General features: G+C 38.4%; 2 protein-coding genes across 2 annotated transcripts; both read left to right on the top strand.

Moving 5' to 3' along the window:
* Nucleotides 1–708: 708 nt before the first annotated feature.
* On the top strand, nt 709–4,048 carry LOC126624997 (suppressor protein SRP40-like). The gene is made up of 4 exons (XM_050294067.1): nt 709–1,047; nt 1,260–1,856; nt 2,624–2,985; nt 3,655–4,048. Exons 2-4 carry the CDS (start codon nt 1,271–1,273, stop codon nt 3,670–3,672), a joined length of 966 nt encoding a protein of 321 aa, XP_050150024.1. The 5' UTR covers nt 709–1,047; nt 1,260–1,270; the 3' UTR covers nt 3,673–4,048.
* A 3,728-nt stretch (nt 4,049–7,776) lies between these two features.
* LOC126625952 (protein SPA1-RELATED 2-like) lies at nt 7,777–20,339 on the top strand. The gene is made up of 8 exons (XM_050295076.1): nt 7,777–8,093; nt 8,545–10,053; nt 10,145–10,302; nt 16,336–17,173; nt 17,461–17,607; nt 18,506–18,823; nt 18,993–19,052; nt 19,258–20,339. The coding sequence occupies exons 2-8, from the start codon at nt 8,629–8,631 to the stop codon at nt 19,447–19,449; spliced, it is 3,138 nt and encodes a 1,045-aa protein (XP_050151033.1). The 5' UTR covers nt 7,777–8,093; nt 8,545–8,628; the 3' UTR covers nt 19,450–20,339.
* The last annotated feature ends 267 nt before the right edge of the window (nt 20,340–20,606 follow it).

The raw sequence follows: 20,606 nt of genomic DNA, 5'->3' as shown, positions 1-20,606 counted from the left end.
CACCTTCAAGTGATGGGTGTTGGATTTTATTTGATGTCGTTTATTTCTTGTGTGGTTTTTGTGTCATCAAACAATGCAGTGTAACACTCTTTTTGGTTCATGGGTTAATTTACAATTGCCCCTTAAAGTTTCATTATTTTAACTTTAGTCCTTTAGCGTTTTTTCGCCCCAAATTATTTCTTTACACGTGTCTTTTCCTTTACAATGTGATGTTCGTTACAAAATGTTGATAGATTAACACGTTACTACTTTTTAAAGAGCATTTCGACAACTCATTCACTTTCATAAAAATACTGGTCCAATAACATGTGAACAGTTATGTCCAGAGTAAATATTTATGCTAAAATATTTAAAAAAAAAAGATTGGTTGATCTAGTCTGAAACTGGTACTAAAATTGTTGAACTGAAAAAGTTAAATTTTACCTACAAACTTGATCGAATAACATGTAAATATAAATTGTGTCCATCATTAAACTTGTCAAATTTTGAAACTGACATTACTTTTATCTTCATTTGACACATTTTAAAAGCTTAAGAGCTGAATTGGGACTAAGAAAAAAGGTTTGAAGACCAAACTGAAGCTTCCACCAAAGTTCGCGGTCTAAATCTGTAATTAGCTCTTAGTCCGTCTCTCTTTTGATAAAAAAAACTACAAACGCTACTAAAACACGCCAACACTACTACTACAACACGCCAACTCCCCAACATTCCCAAAATCCAGTCACCTTCTTTTTCCTTGCATAATCAGCAGCAGCATCAGCATCAGCAGCGTCATCTCTTCAGTTGATTCTTCAAATTCCTTGACCTTCTGACTTCCCTGGTTCCCCCTCACCAACAAAAATCCCGCACTTTTTCTCCTGCTTCAAAACTTCCTCCCAAAACCCAAACCTCAAAACCTCTCACACTTCTCATCACCTCCCATCCCTCTCTGGTCTCCAACATTCGTCGTTTCACACTTTTGGGTCGCCCGTTTTACTGTTTTGGTCCCTCTCTGGTGACAAAGATTCCTCATTTTTTCACATTGGGTCGCCCATTTTACTATTTCAGGTATGTTTCTCAGAAAGTTTTGAACTTTTCCTTTTTCAGGTTATGGGTGTTGGGGTTTTTTCTTTTTTTTTTCTTCATGTTTCTGGCTTGTTTGGGTGATTGAATTGGCCAGAAAATTGGGATTTGTTGGTGGTTGTGTTTTGGGGTTTTCTGGGTGTCTTGAGTGTTTTGCATTGTTTTGGGGACTTAACTTGGTTCTTGTTCTGTATCAGTGTGCTTGAAAATGGGGGAATTTAGCAGTGAAAATGAAATTCCAAGCATTTCCCACATGATTTCGAATCTGCGGGCGACGTTTTTGTCTCGGGATTTCGACCGAGCTGAAGAGAATTTAGTAGCCCGTGAGGTTAAGCTGAAGAGGGAGATTAAAGACCTGAAGAACAAGAATATTAAGCTGGAAGAACAGCACCAGTTTGATCAGCTGGAAATGCTCAAAGTTGCGGATGAGCGAAATGTTGCGAACGAGAGATACCAAAAGCTGTTGCAGGAGATGAAGAGGGGAGTTGGAGGAGATGACAACGATGCGGTTATAGAGCTGATGAGGAAGTGCAGTGAGTTGGAGGTTGAGAAAAAGAAGCTTGAGGTTCTGCTTGAACGGGAATATTCGGAAACGGAGAGAAGACTTTCGAGGATAGAGGAGAAAGCAGAGAAATTATGGAATGGGAATCAGAGTGCAACCTCTCTCCCCCCTGTGATAAATTTGGAGAATGTGTCTAAGTTTAATGGAAATGGAAGCGGGGCGGCGAGTGCACAAGACCCTTCTCCAAGCGATCCTTCGCATTCTAAAGGAAATGGAGATAAGCAAACTTCAGGTATCGGAGAACTATATGATGTTTGCATGCTTCCACTATATTCTAGTTGCTTGCCGTTGGCTAATTGAGTTTACTGCTTGTGTTTTTCTTAAGCTTTATGAATTATGCATCAATGTGTGTGAATGTGTTACGAACCCTCGTTGATTGCTAGTCGGCTGATTACCAATTAAGTATTTTACGTGCGAAAGAGGAGCGCAGATTGTGTTTTATTTACTTCTTCCAGCGTTCTCCTCACATGTTGCATAGTTAGAAAGAGTAACTGAATAGGTAGCGAAAAAAGAGAGTATAATTGTTGAAATAATTATGAACAAATTTGTGGATGTATGTGACAATGTTTCTGTTTATTATGCTTGGTCATATGATATATGCATTCATATGCCTTCTCCTCTCGCCCTGTAAATTTGAAGACAAGTGTTTGGGGGAAGAGAACTTCTTGTTTTCGCATAGTCTATATATAGAATAAAATTTGGACATGCATTAGGTTTATTTGTGATTTGCGACGTGCAATTAATGCATTCGGTGTGGCTACTCATATGTATTAATGAGATTATATATGTTACAACCTAAGCTATCCTTAGAATAATTTTGAAGATATTCTCTTTAAGGGAACTTTGTAAATGTAGGTCAACAATGAAAACTTATATATGAATATTTTCGGTGCCTTTGATATTATACAACGAACTATTTTTGTCATCTTCAAAAGTTCTCCTAGAACCTTGTTGCCAAGGCCTCTGTGATCCCTAACATAAGTATTACATACATGCCAGGTGCTCAGAAATCCCTGATTTTGGTTATTGATAGTGATGATGACAATAATGGAAACCCCGAAGCCAATGACTATTCAGCTTTGCCAAGTGTAGAACAGAATCCAAAGGTGCTCAAAAGAAAGCGAACTTCATCTTTAAGTTCTAGTGATACCAATGATACTGATGCAATGCCCTTAAGACAAGAAGAAAAAAAGGGGGCAGAAGAGGAGTCACAATTTTTAAGGTCTCCTGTGCATATGGGTGATGATTGCAATAGTGATGACAGTTCTAGTTCTACTTCCAGTTCCAGTTCTTCTGACTCTGAGAATGGCAATGGAGGTCGGTCCTTCTATGCTGCAATTCAAAAGGTCAAAGCAACCCAGGTAATAAAAAAGATGACCCTTGTAGCTACTTGTTGCTTTTGAGAAATACCTGGAAGTGGTATGAATGGTGTTTCTTCTCTTGGCTAGTAGCGACTTGCTGTGTTCTTTCTACACTAGTGTGATTTATTCTGTCGATTTTTGTCTTAGTATTGAATTAGATTAGAAAAAGTATTCTTCTGAATGTTTTGGTCATTTGTTGTGATTTCTGCTTTTTTGTTCTTGTGTATATGTAACTTTATTCCATTTGTCCAGATCCATAAACCTGAATTTATATTTCTTGTTTGAAGAAAAAAAGCGCAGCAAAACACAAAAGCATTGAGCTATGCAGCAAAAAAACAGGTTTTTTTTTTTTTTTTTTACCTTTTCGGAAAGAGGCACTAGGGGGTTGGGGGAAGAGGCTCAGAACATACCTTTTACACCTGTTCCCCAGTTGATGCCTTACTTTGTAAGGTTTTCCAAAATCTCATAAAATTCTTCATCAATGAGCTTCAAGCTTATTGTTACCAACAATAAAATTGATAATGTGTGTCGTGTATATCTTTATTTTGACAGATGAGCTGCTATTTTGAAGTTTCTCCTGTTCTTTTCTTGTTGATCATAGCGCGTTATTCCTTGATCAGCCAATTATACTTGTTTTTATTGTAATCGTGTTTCACACATTGGCTTCAGGAACTCCGCTACAACTGATTATCCACAAGGGTGATTAAGAGGAACCATGATGGAGCTGCAGCAGATGCATGATGGACGTATTTCTGACTGCAAGCGAATATCAGTGATCGCATTTTGATCAGTTTTTTTAGATGTTCTTGACATAGTTGTCAAATAGACAGATAGATCGCTATACAGATTGCGAATAGGCTGAAGAAACAGCACATGATTCCTCTCAACTATCCTTCTACGTTGGGATCTGAAACCTTTGCTCTTCTTAGTTTCGAAGTGTTGTTACTTCTTTAGGGTTGAAATTTTAAGACCAGTATGCATTTCGTTGTTTTATTGGAAGTGTAAAGTTATCAGGTTATGGTTTACCAAAAAAAGGTTATCAGGTTATGTTTGCAGGTTACTATTTCAATCTCTTGCACCACTTTTTTTTTTTTTTTTTTTTGTTTGTATTTGACACCGGAGATATTTCGGAAACATAAAAGCAACCGTGAAGGAAACTTGAGTAGGGTTGCTTACATTTGGTCTCGTTTGATGGGAGAGCTGCCTCGGTTTCTCCCAATATGGAGTAATGTTTTTGATCATTTTAGCTACAAGTCTCTCGTACTCTAGCGATACCTAATACGACAGAATGTGGGACCGAGTACAGCTGGTAGCACCATGGGATTCCTTCTTAGCCAAATATGGGGTATTAGGGCGTTTCAAGCCCAAAAGTTTGTGCCGGCAGCTCCAGCACATGGGCCCAGCAATGGTTGATGGCTTTGCATGAACGAACCGAATGGTTGTGCTCACTCACCAGCGGTCTCGTCCCCGTGATGGGCCACGTGATTTGACCGTGATAACCTGTTGGGTGGCACGTGCAGCAGCCCATATGTTGGCCTTTCGACCAACGTGCCCCTTGGAGGGCCACTTATTCTCGGTTTGAATTTTATCTTGAAAGTGCCTCTTTAGAAATATAATTTTTTTTTTTGAGAATTGTTATTAGGATTTTAAAAATCTTATTTGATATTTTAAATTTTTTATAATTAGAAAGAAAAATACATTTGTGAAGAGTGGGAGTTCGGACGCCAGTGGAACAATCTAGTTTGATATCGAATTCGTCATTTACGAAATTCAAACTTAAAAATTTCACACTTACAAATAAATAAAAATATCATTAGATTGTAGTACATAGTTTTAAGCGGATAGAAACACAAACGGAAAATGGTTTTATAGTTTTTGATAAGGACAAACTGTATTGAGTTAGGTTTTTCCCTCATTGATTTAACGAGGTGGGACCAAATTATAGTTAGTAAGTGACTTGATTGAAATGATCAACTCGATATTGTTGAATTACTATTTTAGTGGGCCAATAGGATCCTCTTCAGATTCTTTGTGATGAAGATTCAGAGGATTCGTAAATCGTATCCGTTCATTGTACATTATGCGATCAATTTTTGTCAAATATTATTTATGTTTAATTTTAAATAAAAATATTTAAAATGATTGTACGATGAACGGACACGATTTACGGATCCTCGGAATCCTCACAAAGAGGATCCATCGAGAATCCAAATTCTTTAGTGGGAGTCTGAAATAGTTAAACACGTTCTTTGACAGTTAAAAACCAATTTAACGATATTTTGTAAAGAAATTTAAAAGCGTTTTTAAGTCATAAAAGCGATTTTTAGATTGACACTTGTCAAATGTTATTTCAACAAGCTTTTTTCCAAGTGCTTTGGATTTTCAATGTGAGTTTTTCCGTGTAATAAGCGCTTTTGATCATAAATAATTCCTTCAAAAGCAGTCACTCAAAAATGTCATATTACCTCTCAAACTTCTTTTCATATGATTCTAAGATCTTTACATGAGAAAATTATACCACAAATTTGAAACGTCTATCAATATTTTGTATTACCTCCATCCTATTTATTTTTCATATTTTTAATATAATTTTCTTTTGTAGAACATTAAGATGTGTTAAGTTATTTTTCATGAGATGTTTGAGAATCTTCGAACCAAAAAAATATAATCTTATGTTTTCTTATATATTAACACGAAAAAAATATGCTTGATTACAAGAAAGGAAACGAACTAACAATTCTAATGCACATATAACACGAAACCATCAAATTTAAAGTTAAAAAAAAAAAAAAACACTTATGACATAATACTTGGATTCAATTAAAGAGTCATGCAATTGTTCAAGAGAACATCATACATCAAAACTAACGAGAAATCAAATCAAAGTATGAAATCAATTTGGCTAATTTATGTATTATTAGATTTGGTAAAGCGTTGGATACGTGAAACTCGTGCACCATAAAAAAATTACTAACCAAATCAAAATAGCATATTATAATTCTCCTTTTAGCCTTGAGATGTATGAATTTATCTTTCTACTTAAGAGAATCTACAACAACAACAACAACAACAACAACAACAATAATAATTATTGTTAAAAGCTTAAGAGAATGTATTTAACAGAAAAATAATTAAAAGATAAATATGTCCTCCACGTTTTAAACACATGCTAAAAATTAAAAAAGAAAAGCATTCAATTTGTTTCTCATACGTAGCTTCTTCTGCTTCCATATTTGCAGTTCCATGTCTCTAGTTTACAGATTATTTACCAAAAATAAAAATTATGAAACTAAAATCATTTGTTTTACAATATCATTTTTAATGATTTTTTTAATGTTATGAAATATTATAAAATTATATCAATTTATGTATTTTTTTTTAAGATATTTGATATGTTGATCTTTTTTAATTGTAAATGTGGCAATCACCGAACGCGTTTTCATGGTGACATGGAAGTCACAATTACACTATCAGGATCGAAAATAGTTATCATAGAACTTGGACATCTCTTTAACTGATGATTTTATATTTCAAAACGACAACCAAAAATATTAATTAATCATTGTTTCACTATACATAAAAGTGTTTTTTACACACCCCAAATGAAGACGAACAAACAAAAAGAAAACTATAAATGATACCATTTAAAATTTTAATGTGCAATTTCAAAGAGGCTTATTTTTAGCAATCCTAAACTTGATTTCAATCTCACTTTACTCCTTAAAACTCAAAAGTTGTTACTTTCCTCTTTAGAACTCGATTTTGATCACACTTCATTTCGTAAAACTCAAGAGTCGTTACTTTACTTCCTGAAACTAGATTTTGATCCCTGAAATTCAAAACTCATCACTTTACTCCTTAAAACTCAGAATTCTCTTTATTATGTTGTTTCAAATTTTTTTTTGAATAAGTTCACCCATTCAAATTTATAATTAGTAATATGTCAATATCCCCTTAAATTAGAAAATAGTAAAAAGGAACAAAAAGAACCATATTTTCTCTTCACTAGCCATCTCCATTAAGAACATAAGAACGTAAGAAATGACAAAATCAATGAAACTAATGATAAGGTGGCTGGAGATGGAGGGAGAAGGGATGAATGTTATACAATGTTATTAGATATGTTAGCTTATACTTGTACCACGCCAACCATAAGTTGGCTCTAATTATGCCACATTATTAAACAAAATACTTAGAAACAAGCAAAAGTAGAGTAAATATTGAGTTTCAGAAAATAAAGTAACGACTTTTAAGTTTTAACGAGCAAAGAGGGACCGAAATCGGGTTTCAGGGAACAAAGTGATGATTTTTTTAGTTTCAGAGGCAAAGTATGATCAAAAACGAGTTTCAGGGAGTAAAATGACAACTTTTGAGTTTTAAGGGGCAAAGTGAGACCGAAAGCGAGTTTCAGGATGCAAAGTGGCGACTTTTGAGTTTCAAATAGCAAAATGTGATCAAAATCGAATTTCAAAAAGCAAAGTAACAACTTTTGAATTTAAAGGACAAAGTGAGATTGATATCGAGTTCCAACGAATCTACCTAAAAATATGCCTTAAAAACCGAGTTTTTTTTTTTTAATTAACCCTTAACATTTTACAACAAAAACAAAAAAACAAAAACCTTAAAAAAAAAACAAAAAAACAAAACCACTGGCAGAAGGTATGGCCTCGTTTGCTTCAGCTAACAGTGCGGTTCTGTGCCGTTACTTTTTTTATTAAAAAGAAATAATAATTATCATAAAAACAAACAAATAAATCGGCCCAAAATTTGACAGGCTCCTCCTTTTCCGCGTTTCGATTCAGAAAATTTAGCAAATTAAACTCCACAATTTGCGAAAAAGAAAGAAAATAAAAAAGCTCGAAAATTATCCGAAATTAGGCAAGGCCAAAGATATTTGCTTTTCCATTTCTGGCAAATGAAAGTAGCATTACTTTCACACTTCGGTTTCTATCTTTTCACTTTATTCTTCAGCTTTGGATTTCTCCTTGGGGGTTTTGAGCTCGGCGATTTCTTCCCCTTTTTGCCCATCTGCTTCTTCCTGCTTCCGAGAATCGAGTCGTCGGCGTTTCTTGGTTTCGCGTGGGAACTGCTTTTCTGCTTCAATTCAGGTGAGTGCGTGCGTGCGTGAATTGAATGAATTTTGGATTTTCAATTTCAATTTTACTTTCTGTTTGGTTGCCGAGAAAATTTGGGATAAGTAATGGTGGAGGTGGCATGTGTTATCTTATCTTATCAGCTCAGTTAACTTATTGGTTACTACTTGTTAGTCTATGGTGAGACTTGAATTTCTCTGTTTTTGTCTGTAATTTTGATATTTGTGTAATGAACTTGTGAATCAAGTGTTTGTAATTAAGAAGGATATTGCTGATTGACAGTATGCGTAAATTTGGAATTTTGATCAGTTTTGGTTCTCTTTCTTTTGTTTCTTTATTCATGAATTCCAGTTCAGAATCACTGTAACTCTATCAAAGCGTCATCGTGAAGATGTGGTTGCACGCAATTGTTTTTGCCTTTTTGATAGTCTTACGGTTTTGATCACTTTTTGAGGAATACTTTTAGGTACTTGAACGCGGTCTCTCACCAAACAAATCTCCTTATAGAGGGTTGTGAAGAGTTTTGTTGAATGCAATCAGTATAGACATCATGGAGGATGCAGTGGCTGAGGAAGTGAACCCATTAGATCCAGCAGAGGTTGCACAACTCCAAGGGAAAGAGAATGACTACTCACTAAAATCTGAAACCGGCAACCCATTGGAATGCCAAGAGATGCGTATACCAGTTGACGGTGATTATCCCTTAAGCTCGCAACATGAGATTTTAGAGAAAGTAGATATGGCTAGCTATGTTAACAAATTAGAACACCCATATGGTGGCCTAGGCTTTATGAATGATGTTGGTTTCATGGAGGAAGAGCTAACTCTGAGGAATTACAATAGTTCAAACCTAGCCATGCTTGATACATCAAACAATCAAGGAAGAATGCAATCTAGGCAGAACCCGCAACAACATTTATTTCAGCTAGCAAGTGGATCAGGAAGTGGGAGTTCACAAGTCAAAACTGCAGTCAAGGATAATGGGAAGGCAATTTCCGGTGGCTTGGAGAATGAGGGGGCCACATCTTTCCCTGGTTTTTGGAATAAAAGGGAATTAAGTGACAATCACTATGACGTTGTGGAAGAATTGACAAACATTGAAAATACGGGGGCTTCAGCCAACACTTATGCAGGTATTCGGACAAAAATCCTATCTAGGCCAGGATTTTCTGAGTTTTTTGTTAAAAATACACTGAAGGGTAAGGGTGTCATATTGAAGGGTCCGAATCATGAGAATGGTCACATTGAATCTAGAAACCTGAATAGTTTGAAGGTGGCCGGTGATTCTTTGGCAGCTTCTAATCCAACAATGAGTATGAATGCAAATGTCGTTACGTCTTCTTCCAATGGTGTGAATGTCGGGCTTAGGGGTGGTGGCTCTAATCATGATGAAAACAGTTTGAGAGAATGGCTGAATATTGGACGTCCTAAAGCGAATAAAGTTGAATGCTTGTATATATTTAGACAAATAGTGGATCTGGTGGATAATTTTCATTCTAAAGGAGTTTCTTTGCCTGGATTGCGACCTTCTTTCTTCAAGTTGTTACCTTCAAATCAGGTTAAGTATGTTTGCTTACCAGTCCGGAACGAGATGCTTGAGAGTATGAGGGATAGAGATACATCCCTTTTAGAAAATAGTTCAATCAAGAAAAAGCAAAAGATAAGTCAGAACACTAGATTGCACTGGCCCCAGTTCTCTAGCACTGCCTACTTCATGCATGATAATGTGAATACCAGCCACATCAACATCGCTCGTTTGCAGAACAGAAGTGATGCATTTGATGAACATAATCCAAGAACAAGGCATGAGATACGTACCATATCCAGCAATCCTCATATGGATTATGCAGCTCAGCGGTTTACTCCAATAAGCGAGCTATTGGAAGAGAAGTGGTATATTAGTCCTGAGGAACTCAGTGAAGGATGTTGCACAATTTTTTCAAATATCTACAGTCTGGGTGTTCTTCTTTTTGAGGTGAAAATTAGTGTTTCTGCATTTGACGCATTATATTTCTCTTCTAAATAGATGAAAAATCTAATGGATTAATTTGGGTCTTTGCTTTCAGTTACTTGCTCATTTTGACTCAAATAGCACCCTTGCTGCCGCAATGTCCAATCTGCGCCACAGAATTCTTCCCCCAAATTTCCTGTCAGAAAATGGTAAGGAGGTTGGATTTATTATGTGGCTTCTTCATCCTGAACCATCTTCACGCCCAACGACAAGGTAATCCTGAACCCTTGTCATGTTAATTCATAACATTTTAGTTGACCTAAGTTACAGAGATTTTGAATTTTTAAGTGTGAAGGTTTGCTATTCCTTGTAAATAGTTTTGTAGGTAATATTGGAAAGGAGTAATATTTAGTATATTTGTTTCATAAAAGATATGGAGTGCAAGTTCAGTGCAAATGAAGGCCAAAACGAGTTAGGGGTGAGGATCGGAGATCAAGAAATACCAAAGAACGACCGTTTTCGTTACCTAGGATCTATCTTGCAAAAGAACGGAGAATTAGATGGAGATCTCAACCATAGAATACAAGCTGGATGGATGAAGTGGAAGAGTGCATCCGGCGTGTTGTGTGACCGCCGTATGCCACTGAAGCTCAAGGGAAAATTTTATAGGACGGCAATAAGGCCGGCGATGCTGTATGGCACAGAATGTTGGGCGGTGAAGCATCAACACGTACACAAAATGAGTGTAGCGGAGATGAGGATGCTTCGTTGGATGTGTGGGCACACGAGAAAGGATAAGATTAGGAATGAGGATATCCGGGGTAAAGTAGGAGTAGCTGAAATTGAAGGAAAGATGAGAGAAAATCGGTTACGGTGGTTTGGACATGTGCAAAGAAGGCCTACTGACGCTCCGATTAGAAGATGCGACTATGGGACAGAGGTTCAGGGCCGAAGGGGTAGAGGAAGACCTAGGAAAACTTTGGAAGAGACCCTAAGAAAAGACTTAGAGTACTTGGATCTAACGGAGGACATGACACAGGACAGAACACAATGGCGTTCTAAGATTCATATAGCCGATCCCACTCAGTGACTTGGATTTTCCAAGTCTCCAACCGAGAAGTTTTCCTCACTCGGGAAATTAAGGGAACACTACCTCAACCTACATGCTCCACTCACAAAGCTTCAACATACAAGCTTCAACAAAAGAAAATTCAAAGAACTTAGCGAAGAAGGCTTTGGTGTATTTAACACAATACGTTGAAATGAAGGAAAGCTTATTTATTGATATCCCCGAATAGTTACAAATATGTACATATACTTGAGTCAAAATAAACAAACAAGAGGGAGCCTTCACAAAGGTTGCTTAGGAGAAGTCTCAGCAGTCGGTAGAGCCCCAGAAAGAGAAGGCACCGGAGGGGGATCATTCGGAGCCTCAGTACTGGACAGAACCCTAGAAGGAGGAGACATCAGAGGTTGATCATTTGGAGCTTCATTACGCGGTACAGCCCCAGAAGACGAAGGCAATAAATGCCTTTGGAACAAATCCACAAATCTCTGATGATCAAGTAAAACCTGACCATCAGATTCCTTCATCTGGTCAAGCTTCCTCTTCATGTTTGTAGCATAGTTATGTGCAAGCCGGTGCAATTGTTTATTCTCATGCTTGAGCCCTCTAATCTCCTGTTTAAGACTCATCACTTCAGCCGCCAATGATTCAACTTGGCGGGTTCGAGCAAATAGGCGTTGGGCCATATTAGACACAGAACCTGCACACTAAACACTGAGAGCCAGAGAATCCTTAACAGCCAACTCATCAGACCGTTTGGAAAGTAGTCTGTTATCTTTGGGAGTGAGAAGGTTCCTAGCCACTACCGCAGCGGTCATATCATTCTTCATCACGGAATCCCCAACGGTAAGAGGACCAGTAGGGGAGACGAAGGAGGGGTGCCATATGTTGTCTGGAGAAGGCGGGGCTGCATCTTCAACAAGGTTCAAGTCAAAACTACGGTCGGAGGGGCCAGACATTTTCAAAGATGTTGAAGAGAGAAGAGGTCGGACAAATCAAGATCTTAGAAGTGCAAGAATGGAGCTTCTACTGGTGGATATTCAAGTGTGCTTTGGAACTTAATGTCGGCCCCTATAAAAATTTGCACTTGACGAAGCTTCAGAAATCGAAGAGGCGCCTGCTCAGAAATCGAAGAGGCGTTTGCTTTCTCAAAAGCTGGGCTGCTCAGAGACCACGAGGGTCAATCTCAGAAATCAAAGAGGCGTTTGCTTTCTCAAAAGCTGGGCTGCGCAAAGACCATGAAGGCCGATCTCAGAAATCGAAGAGGCTTGCTTTCTCAAAAGCTGGGCTGCTTAGAGACCACGAGGGCCGATCTCAGAAATTGAAGAGGCACCTACTTTTCCAGCCTTGTCAGCACCTGTCACACGCACACTCAGCTTTGCGGAAATTATGGGCATTCTGTCGAAGATTTCTGGCGAAGTAGAAAGCACATGAATCGTACTGTTCAATCACCCACTTCCCACACGCAACAGTAGCTCATGGGTACCACAGATAACTTTGCCAAAGTTCTCTGACAAAGTTGAGACACGTGAAGCTTGCAGCTCCCACTACATCGCTCTGACCAAGAAGGGTAAAAGAATAGCAAAGAAACAACACTAACAAAGTTTAGACACAAATTTTGAAGGTCTAGCTACCATATTATTACCCACAAGGGTAAAGGAACAGTACCACTGCTGGATAATTGGAAAGTCCTGGTGTGTCAACCTCTTCGTGGCAAGGTAGACTAGCGAACATGCCCAACCTTTACTCACATTCGAGAAAACACTCCCAACAAGATTGCTTGCTCCAAAATCGAAGAGGCACCGCCCTCCGAATCTCGAGAGCCAGACTCCCAACATGATTACTTTCTCAAAAATCGAAGAGAGGGTAAAGGAACAGTACCACTGCTGGATAATTGGAAAGTCCCTGTGTGTCAACCTCTGTGCTTCGTGGCAAGGTAGACTAGCAAACATGCCCAACCTTTACTCACATTCGAGAAAACACTCCCAACAAGATTGCTTGCTCCAAAATCGAAGAGGCACCGCCCTTCGAATCTCAAGAGCCAGACTCCCAACATGATTACTTTCTCAAAAATCGAAGAGAGGGTAAAGGAACAGTACCACTGCTGGATAATTGGAAAGTCCCTGTGTGTCAACCTCTGTGCTTCGTGGCAAGGTAGACTAGCAAACATGCCCAACCTTTACTCACATTCGAGAAAAAACTCCCAACAAGATTGCTTGCTCCAAAATCGAAGAGGCACCGCCCTCCGAATCTCGAGAGCCAGACTCCCAACATGATTACTTTCTCAAAAATCAAAGAGACACCGCTCCCCGAATCTCGAGAACCAGACCCCCAGCAGGATTGCTTTCTCAAAAATCGAAGAGGCATCGTTCTCCGAATCTCGAGAGCCAGATGCCTGACAGGATTGCTTGTTCGAAAACCGAAGAGGCACCACTTTCCCAACTTCAAGAGCTGGATCTCCTTGGATAAAGCTTGTCTGTAATCTTCACACGCAACATCAGCTTTCCAGATACCATAGACCACTTTTTCAAAGTGCTCTGACAGAGTTAAAACATGTGAAGTTGGTAGCTCCCACTACCGTGCTATGACCAAGCAGGATAAAGGAATAGCATTATTACTTGATGTTAGGGAGACTCCTATATATGTCGACCTCCATCCCCAACGGACAGGCAGACCTGCAAAAATGCTCAACCCTTCCTCTTATCTGAGAGGGCACTCCCAACGAAGCCTTTCGAAATATTCAGCTTTCTTTCCCCCCGATAATACCTCTGTAAACAAGCTATACTAGAGCAAGAATATCTCATATCATCAGGGTTAAAAGCAAGAGTATCCCATATCATGCTTTTTCCCTGTCTTTTCCTTTGGCCTTGTTCTTACCTGCAAGACAAGGAGAAAGAGAGCAATCAGTCAGCACTTGGAATCAAGCTTCCAACCAGGAACTGACTGCCTGGAACCCCTTACCTGATTACTTACCTGGCATTGCTCTCAAGTACTCATCTTCAACATCTTATGCTTCCAGGGAAGATACCGCATCTGCCTGAGGAACAGATAGGGCAAGTGAGAAGGATATAAGGAAGCATGTGGAGACAAGCGTAACAGCACACGTGCCGATACATCCACTACTCTGTCAAAAGCAAAAGTATCCCATATCAGCAGGGTCGAACGTACTCTAGATTTGATGGACTTGTTTTGACCCTCAAATTCTTCAGTCGGCCTTATACTCTGGAGGAAACCAGAAAACCTCCAGCCCAGTTCAAGAATAAGCCTGTGGAAAGTTACTTCTTCAAAAGCAAAAATATCCCATATCATCTCTTCTCATTTTTCTTCTCTTTATCCTTCATGCTGCCTGCAAGATAGGGAGAATGTGAACAATCAGCCGGAGCTCTGATTGCTTACCTTGTCTGTCACCTCTTTCAGCAGATCCCCTAGCTCGGCGACTTGGGGGACTCCTACTACATGGTTTGTATCGCGCTTGACCAAGCCTGAAAGTACAAGTAAGCTTCAAGTGAAATTGATACATTACCTTGTGCATCTCCACCAGTTACAGATACCACCCCTGGATGGAGGAAGAGTACTTCCAGAGAAGATGCCACATCTACCTATGAGACAGATAAGGCAAGTCAAGACGATACCACACTCCGGTACTTAGAAGTTTCGTGGTTACGAGATCATTCTCCCACAATATTTCCTAATGTCATTTGTACTAAATCATTCACTTGTACTCACTAAAGGAGAGCTTGAACCTATGTACTTGTGTAAACCCTTCACAATTAATGAGAACTCCTCTATTCCGTGGACGTAGCCAATCTGGGTGAACCACGTACATCTTGTGTTTGCTTTCCTATCTCTATCCATCTATATAGTTATCCACACTAATGACCGGAGCAATCTAGCGAAGATCACAAAAAGTGACCGTTTTCGCTATCTAGGATCTATCTTGCAAGAGAACGGAGAATTAGATGGAGATCTCAACCATAGAATACAAGCTGGATGGATGAAGTGTAAGAGTGCATCCGGCGTGTTGTGTGACCGTCGTAGGCCACTGAAGCTCAAGGGAAAATTTTATAGGACGGCAATAAGGCCAGCGATGTTGTATGGCACAGAATGTTGGGCGGTGAAGCATCAACACGTACACAAAATGGGTGTAGCGGAGATGAGGATGCTTCGTGGGATGTATGGGCACACGAGAAAGGATAAGATTGGGAATGAGGATATCCAAGGTAAAGTAGGAGTAGCCAAAATTGAAGGAAATATGAGAGAAAATCGGTTCCGGTGGTTTGGACATGTGCAAAGAAGGCCTACTGACGCTCTGGTTCGAAAATGTGACTACGGGACAGAGGTTTAGGGCCGAAGGGGTAGAGGAAGACCTAGGAAAACTTTGGAAGAGACCCTAAGAAAAGACTTGAGTACTTGGATCTAACGGAGGACATGACACAAAACCGAGCGCAATGGCGTTCTAGGATTCATATAGCCGACCCCACTTAGTGGGAAAAGGCTTTGTTGTTGTTGTTGTTGTTTCATAAAAGATATCTTGTAGAAATTAATTGATTGAGCCATAAGTCATAGTGTCAAGGGTTGTCCAAATAGGTGTTATACGTATGTATTAATGTATAGAAAAACACAATGTGATTGAAATGCAACTGGAGAAAATTGAAGACCATTATGTGAAACCTGAATTAAAAAATCTTAAGCCCATACCCTGTTCTAGGGCTCCGCTATTATAGTTAGTTGATTAATATTACTTTGAATCACAATTGAAATTAACCTGGGTTCATGTGGAGGATCTTTTCAGGAAATTTCTCGATGGTCAATAGAAACTTGTGGATCTTGGGAAGTGCTTTTTCTTCTTTTAGAAAAATAATAATCGTACTGAGGGGTTGAAGCTTTGTATGTGAACCTCATTATCCTTCAGTTTTTCTTTTTCATCAATGATCTTCCAGGTGTGTTTTGGATGTACAAATGACTAGAGTTTGATGTTATTGTTCTCTCTCAATACCTACTGAAGTGCACCGAGGCTCCTTTAGTGAATACTTTAGTATAATCTAACTTGATGAAAATTTTGTTTAGTCTGTAATCGCTTTGGTCACTCCCAATATATATATATATACATATATATTTTTTTATATATAAATGTACTCTAACTCACTATCCTGACTTCTGATCTTATGATTATTGTTTTTTTTTTTTGGGCGATGTGATCATTGGTTTTTTTTGGGTGATGTGATCATTGGTTATGACAGGCAAATTCTACAATCTGAAGTAGTTAACAGGTTACAGGAGGTTTCTGTAAAAGAATTGTCATCTTCTGTGGAACAAGAGGGTGCAGAATTGGATTTATTATTGCATTTCCTTACTTCTTTGAAAGAACAGAAGCAGAACCATGCCGCAAATTTGTTGGAAACCATTGGGATCATAGAAGCAGATGTTGAAGAAGTGGAGAGGAGGCACTCTCTAAGAAAACCCTTGATTGATCGTGGCTTGTACGATGAATCCATCAGTGGAAGTAAATATATGTTCGTGAGCAAAGAAGATTCAAGGTCAGAGGTGCTTTCTCCATTATTTCCTGTTCCTAGTTCAAATGAGTCGAGGTTGATGAAAAACATAGATCAGTTTGAGAGTGCTTACTTCTCGATGAGATCAAGAATTCAGATTCCTGAGACTGATTCTAGAATACGCAGAGATAAAGATTTATTAAGAACTCGCAATAATTGGTATGTGGGAACAAAGGATGAAGACAAGGAGACATGCACTGATCGACTGGGAGCCATCTTTGATGGTTTGTGTAAATATTCGCGGTATAGTAAGTTTGAAGTACGTGGCATACTAAGAAATGGAGATTTCAGCAGTTCCTCTAAAGTAATTTCTTCTATGAGTTTTGATCGGGATGAAGACTATTTTGCTACTGCTGGGGTTTCAATGAAAATTAAGATTTTTGAGTTTAATGCTTTCTTCAACAATTCTGTTGATATTCATTATCCGGTGATTGAGATGTCAAACAAATCAAGGATCACATGTGTTTGCTGGAACAACTACATAAAAAACTATCTGGCTTCATCTGATTATGATGGTGTAATCAAGGTGTGTATATCCTGTGCTATATTCACTGTTTATGTTACTAAAAAAAACTTAGTGATGTCTGAATGTTGACCTGACAGCGTCTGCATGTTCATCCTTATGATATATGTTTCACAGTAGTCTAATAGAGATATATGACGGTTGAGACTTTGTCTATCCATGTATTTTCTCATGGATTTGTTTGTGGCTCATTTTCCCAAATATATTATAAAAAAATGACTATTGCTCGCCCTTATTTTTAATGCATTCTTGCATTGCATTTAACATAATATACTTACATGGATATCCAGTTATGGGATGCCAGCACTGGTCAAGAGTTTGCTCAATACACTGAGCATGTAACGAGGGCTTGGTCTGTAGACTTTTCTCAAGTATATCCAACAAAATTAGCCAGTGGAAGTGATGATGGTTCTGTAAAATTGTGGAGCATCAACGAGGCATGCTCTCTCTCTCTCTCTCTCTCTCTCTCTCTCTCTCTCTCTCTCTCTCTCTCTCTCTCTCTCTCTCTCTCTCTCCCTCCCTCCCACAAGATTTGCTTATTTTAAGACTCAAATTTACTATTGTGCGTGCGTGTTTGTATCTTTTCTATTTTGTATAAATCACAGGATTTGCTCAAATTAAGACTCAAACTTACTATTCAAGACTCTCTTTCTTTGATTTCTTATGATTCTTATATAAATTAAATTATGTTTGCTACTGATCTATGTAATTGAGCATATTTGAGAAACCCTAAGGGTCTCCATGGCCAGATAATATGGACATGTTTATACGTTTATGTCAATTTAGGATTTCACATTTTGTTTTAGGTCCAAAATTTGTGTTATGTAGGCCTTGCTTAATTTTTGTTGGGACTTTTTTAGCTAGTATTTGTTTTTATTATTATCAGGGGTTTCGTCATTAGCTTTATTTGTTACTGGGTTTGATTACCAATAACAATAAGGCTTATTATATGATAGGCAGTCCAAACCCAGCCAAGACGGAAACCATAGTCAGGGAAAACAACTCCTAATAGTTAATAAATCCCATTTACAATCAAGCCCCGACAGAATATAAAAATTCCAAAGTGGAAGTAGAATATGATATCCTTAATTGACATAAATAATCCCTAATAACATCTTTCCATATTATCTGCACCAGTGCCTCAACATAAGTGCTGGTGGGGCTTTTGGATGCTCAAAATATAGCACTATCCCTGTAAAGATATTGTGGCCAAATGATGCCTGACATATCTGTGTTTCATTTTGGAACTTCTTTATTTTAGTACTGATTATTACTTAAGATTATCTGTGATGCTTCTGAAATCCCTTTTTTTATTGGGGGGAATTTTCTTTTCAGAAAAACTGTTTAGATACCATCAAGCACGCTGCAAATGTATGCTGTGTACAGTTCTCTGCTCACTCCTCTCATTTGCTGGCCTTTGGGAGTGCGGACTACCACACCTACTGCTATGATCTTCGTAATACTAAAATTCCATGGTGCGTACTGGATGGGCATAAGAAAGCTGTAAGCTTTGTGAAATTTTTGGACTCGGAGACCCTTGTTTCTGCATCCACTGACAGTACATTAAAGCTATGGGATCTTAACAGAACCAGTACGAGTGATCCGTCCACCGATGCTTGCAGCCTAACCCTTGGTGGGCATACTAATGAGAAGGTTGGCTACCCCACTAATTTTTTTATTGGCTCTTTATGTTAGAATCTCTTTTATATTCGTGTGATTTTGAGATCTGGATAATACTTGCTCTAACTACATTATAACTGTCTGACCAAGTTTCTTTTTCCTTTTCTCTGTTGGTTCACACTTCGGATGCTTACTCCCCCAGAACTTTGTCGGGTTATCCGTTTCAGATGGTTACATAGCATGTGGTTCAGAAACGAATGAGGTACATATTTAATTCCCATGCACATGAGCACTTGTATTTAATAAAATGAACAACTAATGGGCTTCTAATTGAGTTATAGGGAAAATTTTAACCAAAAAGAAAAGTAGAAGGAAATATTGAAGGCGAGGTAGTGTGCTTGTGTGAGATGTACAGTTTAATCATAATACAATCAACTACTTTAACTTTCTGTGTTGATATCCTTCAGGTTTATGCTTACTATAGATCTCTGCCTATGCCGATCACTTCACACAAGTTTGGCTCCATTGATCCTATTTCTGGAAAGGAGACTGATGATTATAGTGCACAATGGGTTTCGAGTGTCTGCTGGAGAGGGAAATCAGATATGGTTGTCGCTGCCAATTCGGACGGGTGTATAAAAGTGTTGGAGATTGTTTAAGAAAAAGGTAACCCCTTTGACATCAATCAGGAAGTCACTATCCTTTTGAAACCTTGTTGATGTTTTGTTATTCCCCGAGTTTTCTTCTGGAGGCTGTTTATAAAGTTGAAACTGTAAGTTCATACAGAGAAGCCCTAGGAAGTAAGTTGGAATGGAGTCAGAGACTATGAAATCTTAGCGCATCTCGGGTTCTAGCCACATCCTTGTTTAATGGGGGCCAAACTGACTAAATGATTGATGGTGTACGTTTTAGCTACAATATATAGTATCTGAAGGACATCGGCTGGTTGTGAAAACACTTTGAATCTTCAAATCCGAAGATTGACATACCAGCACAAGAGCTGACAAACTTCAAACAGTGCCGTATTGCGATATACAAAGGAGACTTGAGGATCGGTTTGTGATACTCGGCTTCAAAATTGTTAAACTGTGACCGAATGTGAAATCAGGGAAGCAGGTTGCAGATGAATATATACTCTTGGAGCAGGTTTGTCAATCATTTTCACACCAGCTATCACATAATGTGGCGAGCCGATTTGATCGGAATGTATGTGCAGTACAACGCTCTTCTTCATATGGAGCCATATGACCAAGCTGTTTGTTGAGAAAAACGTCCGGAAAGCATTTGCAACACTTGCAACGAAGGCGATCTCAGTTGAGTTGTTTTGAGTGTATAGTGTAGAAATTATGGGTCATCTGTTGTAAATTCTCGGCAACTAGATTTATAGGACAACCCTGTTTTTGGGAGACCACAGAATTTACTTTGTATCTCATATGCGATTGCGCAATTATATCTTTTATCTATTGGGTGGAGCTTTGTCAATTTAATTTTATCTTGCATCTGTAACATGCTGAATTCTAACTTGAATTAGAGGCCAAAATTTACTTAATTTGCCTCTTTTTTTTCTTTTTCTTCTTTGGTTGAAAAAATTGATATTATCTACATTAAGAGAGAGGAGGTGGGTTTAGCCTTACAATGAGCTAGCAATAGTGCCGTTCAAATTCGCATTTAACGAGAATCGAACAAACGATATTATCTACATTAAAGGGGAGGGATAATCGAGTTCAAATTCGCATTTGGCGAGAATCGAACGTAAGATCTCTCACTTACAAGTGAAGAGAAATACCACTAGACCGTAATACTAAATGACATTTTT

This window comes from Malus sylvestris, chromosome 6 (genome assembly GCF_916048215.2).
Source record: "Malus sylvestris chromosome 6, drMalSylv7.2, whole genome shotgun sequence".
Classification (NCBI taxonomy): Eukaryota; Viridiplantae; Streptophyta; class Magnoliopsida; order Rosales; family Rosaceae; genus Malus; species Malus sylvestris.
The sequence above is the reverse complement of the archived record's forward strand: the minus strand, read 5'-3'. Positions and strand labels throughout refer to the sequence as shown.

Excerpts from the sequence above, each read along its gene's own strand:
- LOC126625952 (XM_050295076.1), top strand. The coding sequence starts at position 8,629 with ATGGAGGATGCAGTGGCTGAGGAAGTGAACCCATTAGATCCAGCAGAG. Across the intron at positions 17,174-17,460 it reads ATTATGATGGTGTAATCAAG|TTATGGGATGCCAGCACTGG; the intron begins GTGTGTATATCC and ends ATGGATATCCAG. Across the intron at positions 19,053-19,257 it reads GTGGTTCAGAAACGAATGAG|GTTTATGCTTACTATAGATC; the intron begins GTACATATTTAA and ends GATATCCTTCAG.
- LOC126624997 (XM_050294067.1), top strand. The coding sequence starts at position 1,271 with ATGGGGGAATTTAGCAGTGAAAATGAAATTCCAAGCATTTCCCACATG. Across the intron at positions 1,857-2,623 it reads TGGAGATAAGCAAACTTCAG|GTGCTCAGAAATCCCTGATT; the intron begins GTATCGGAGAAC and ends CATACATGCCAG.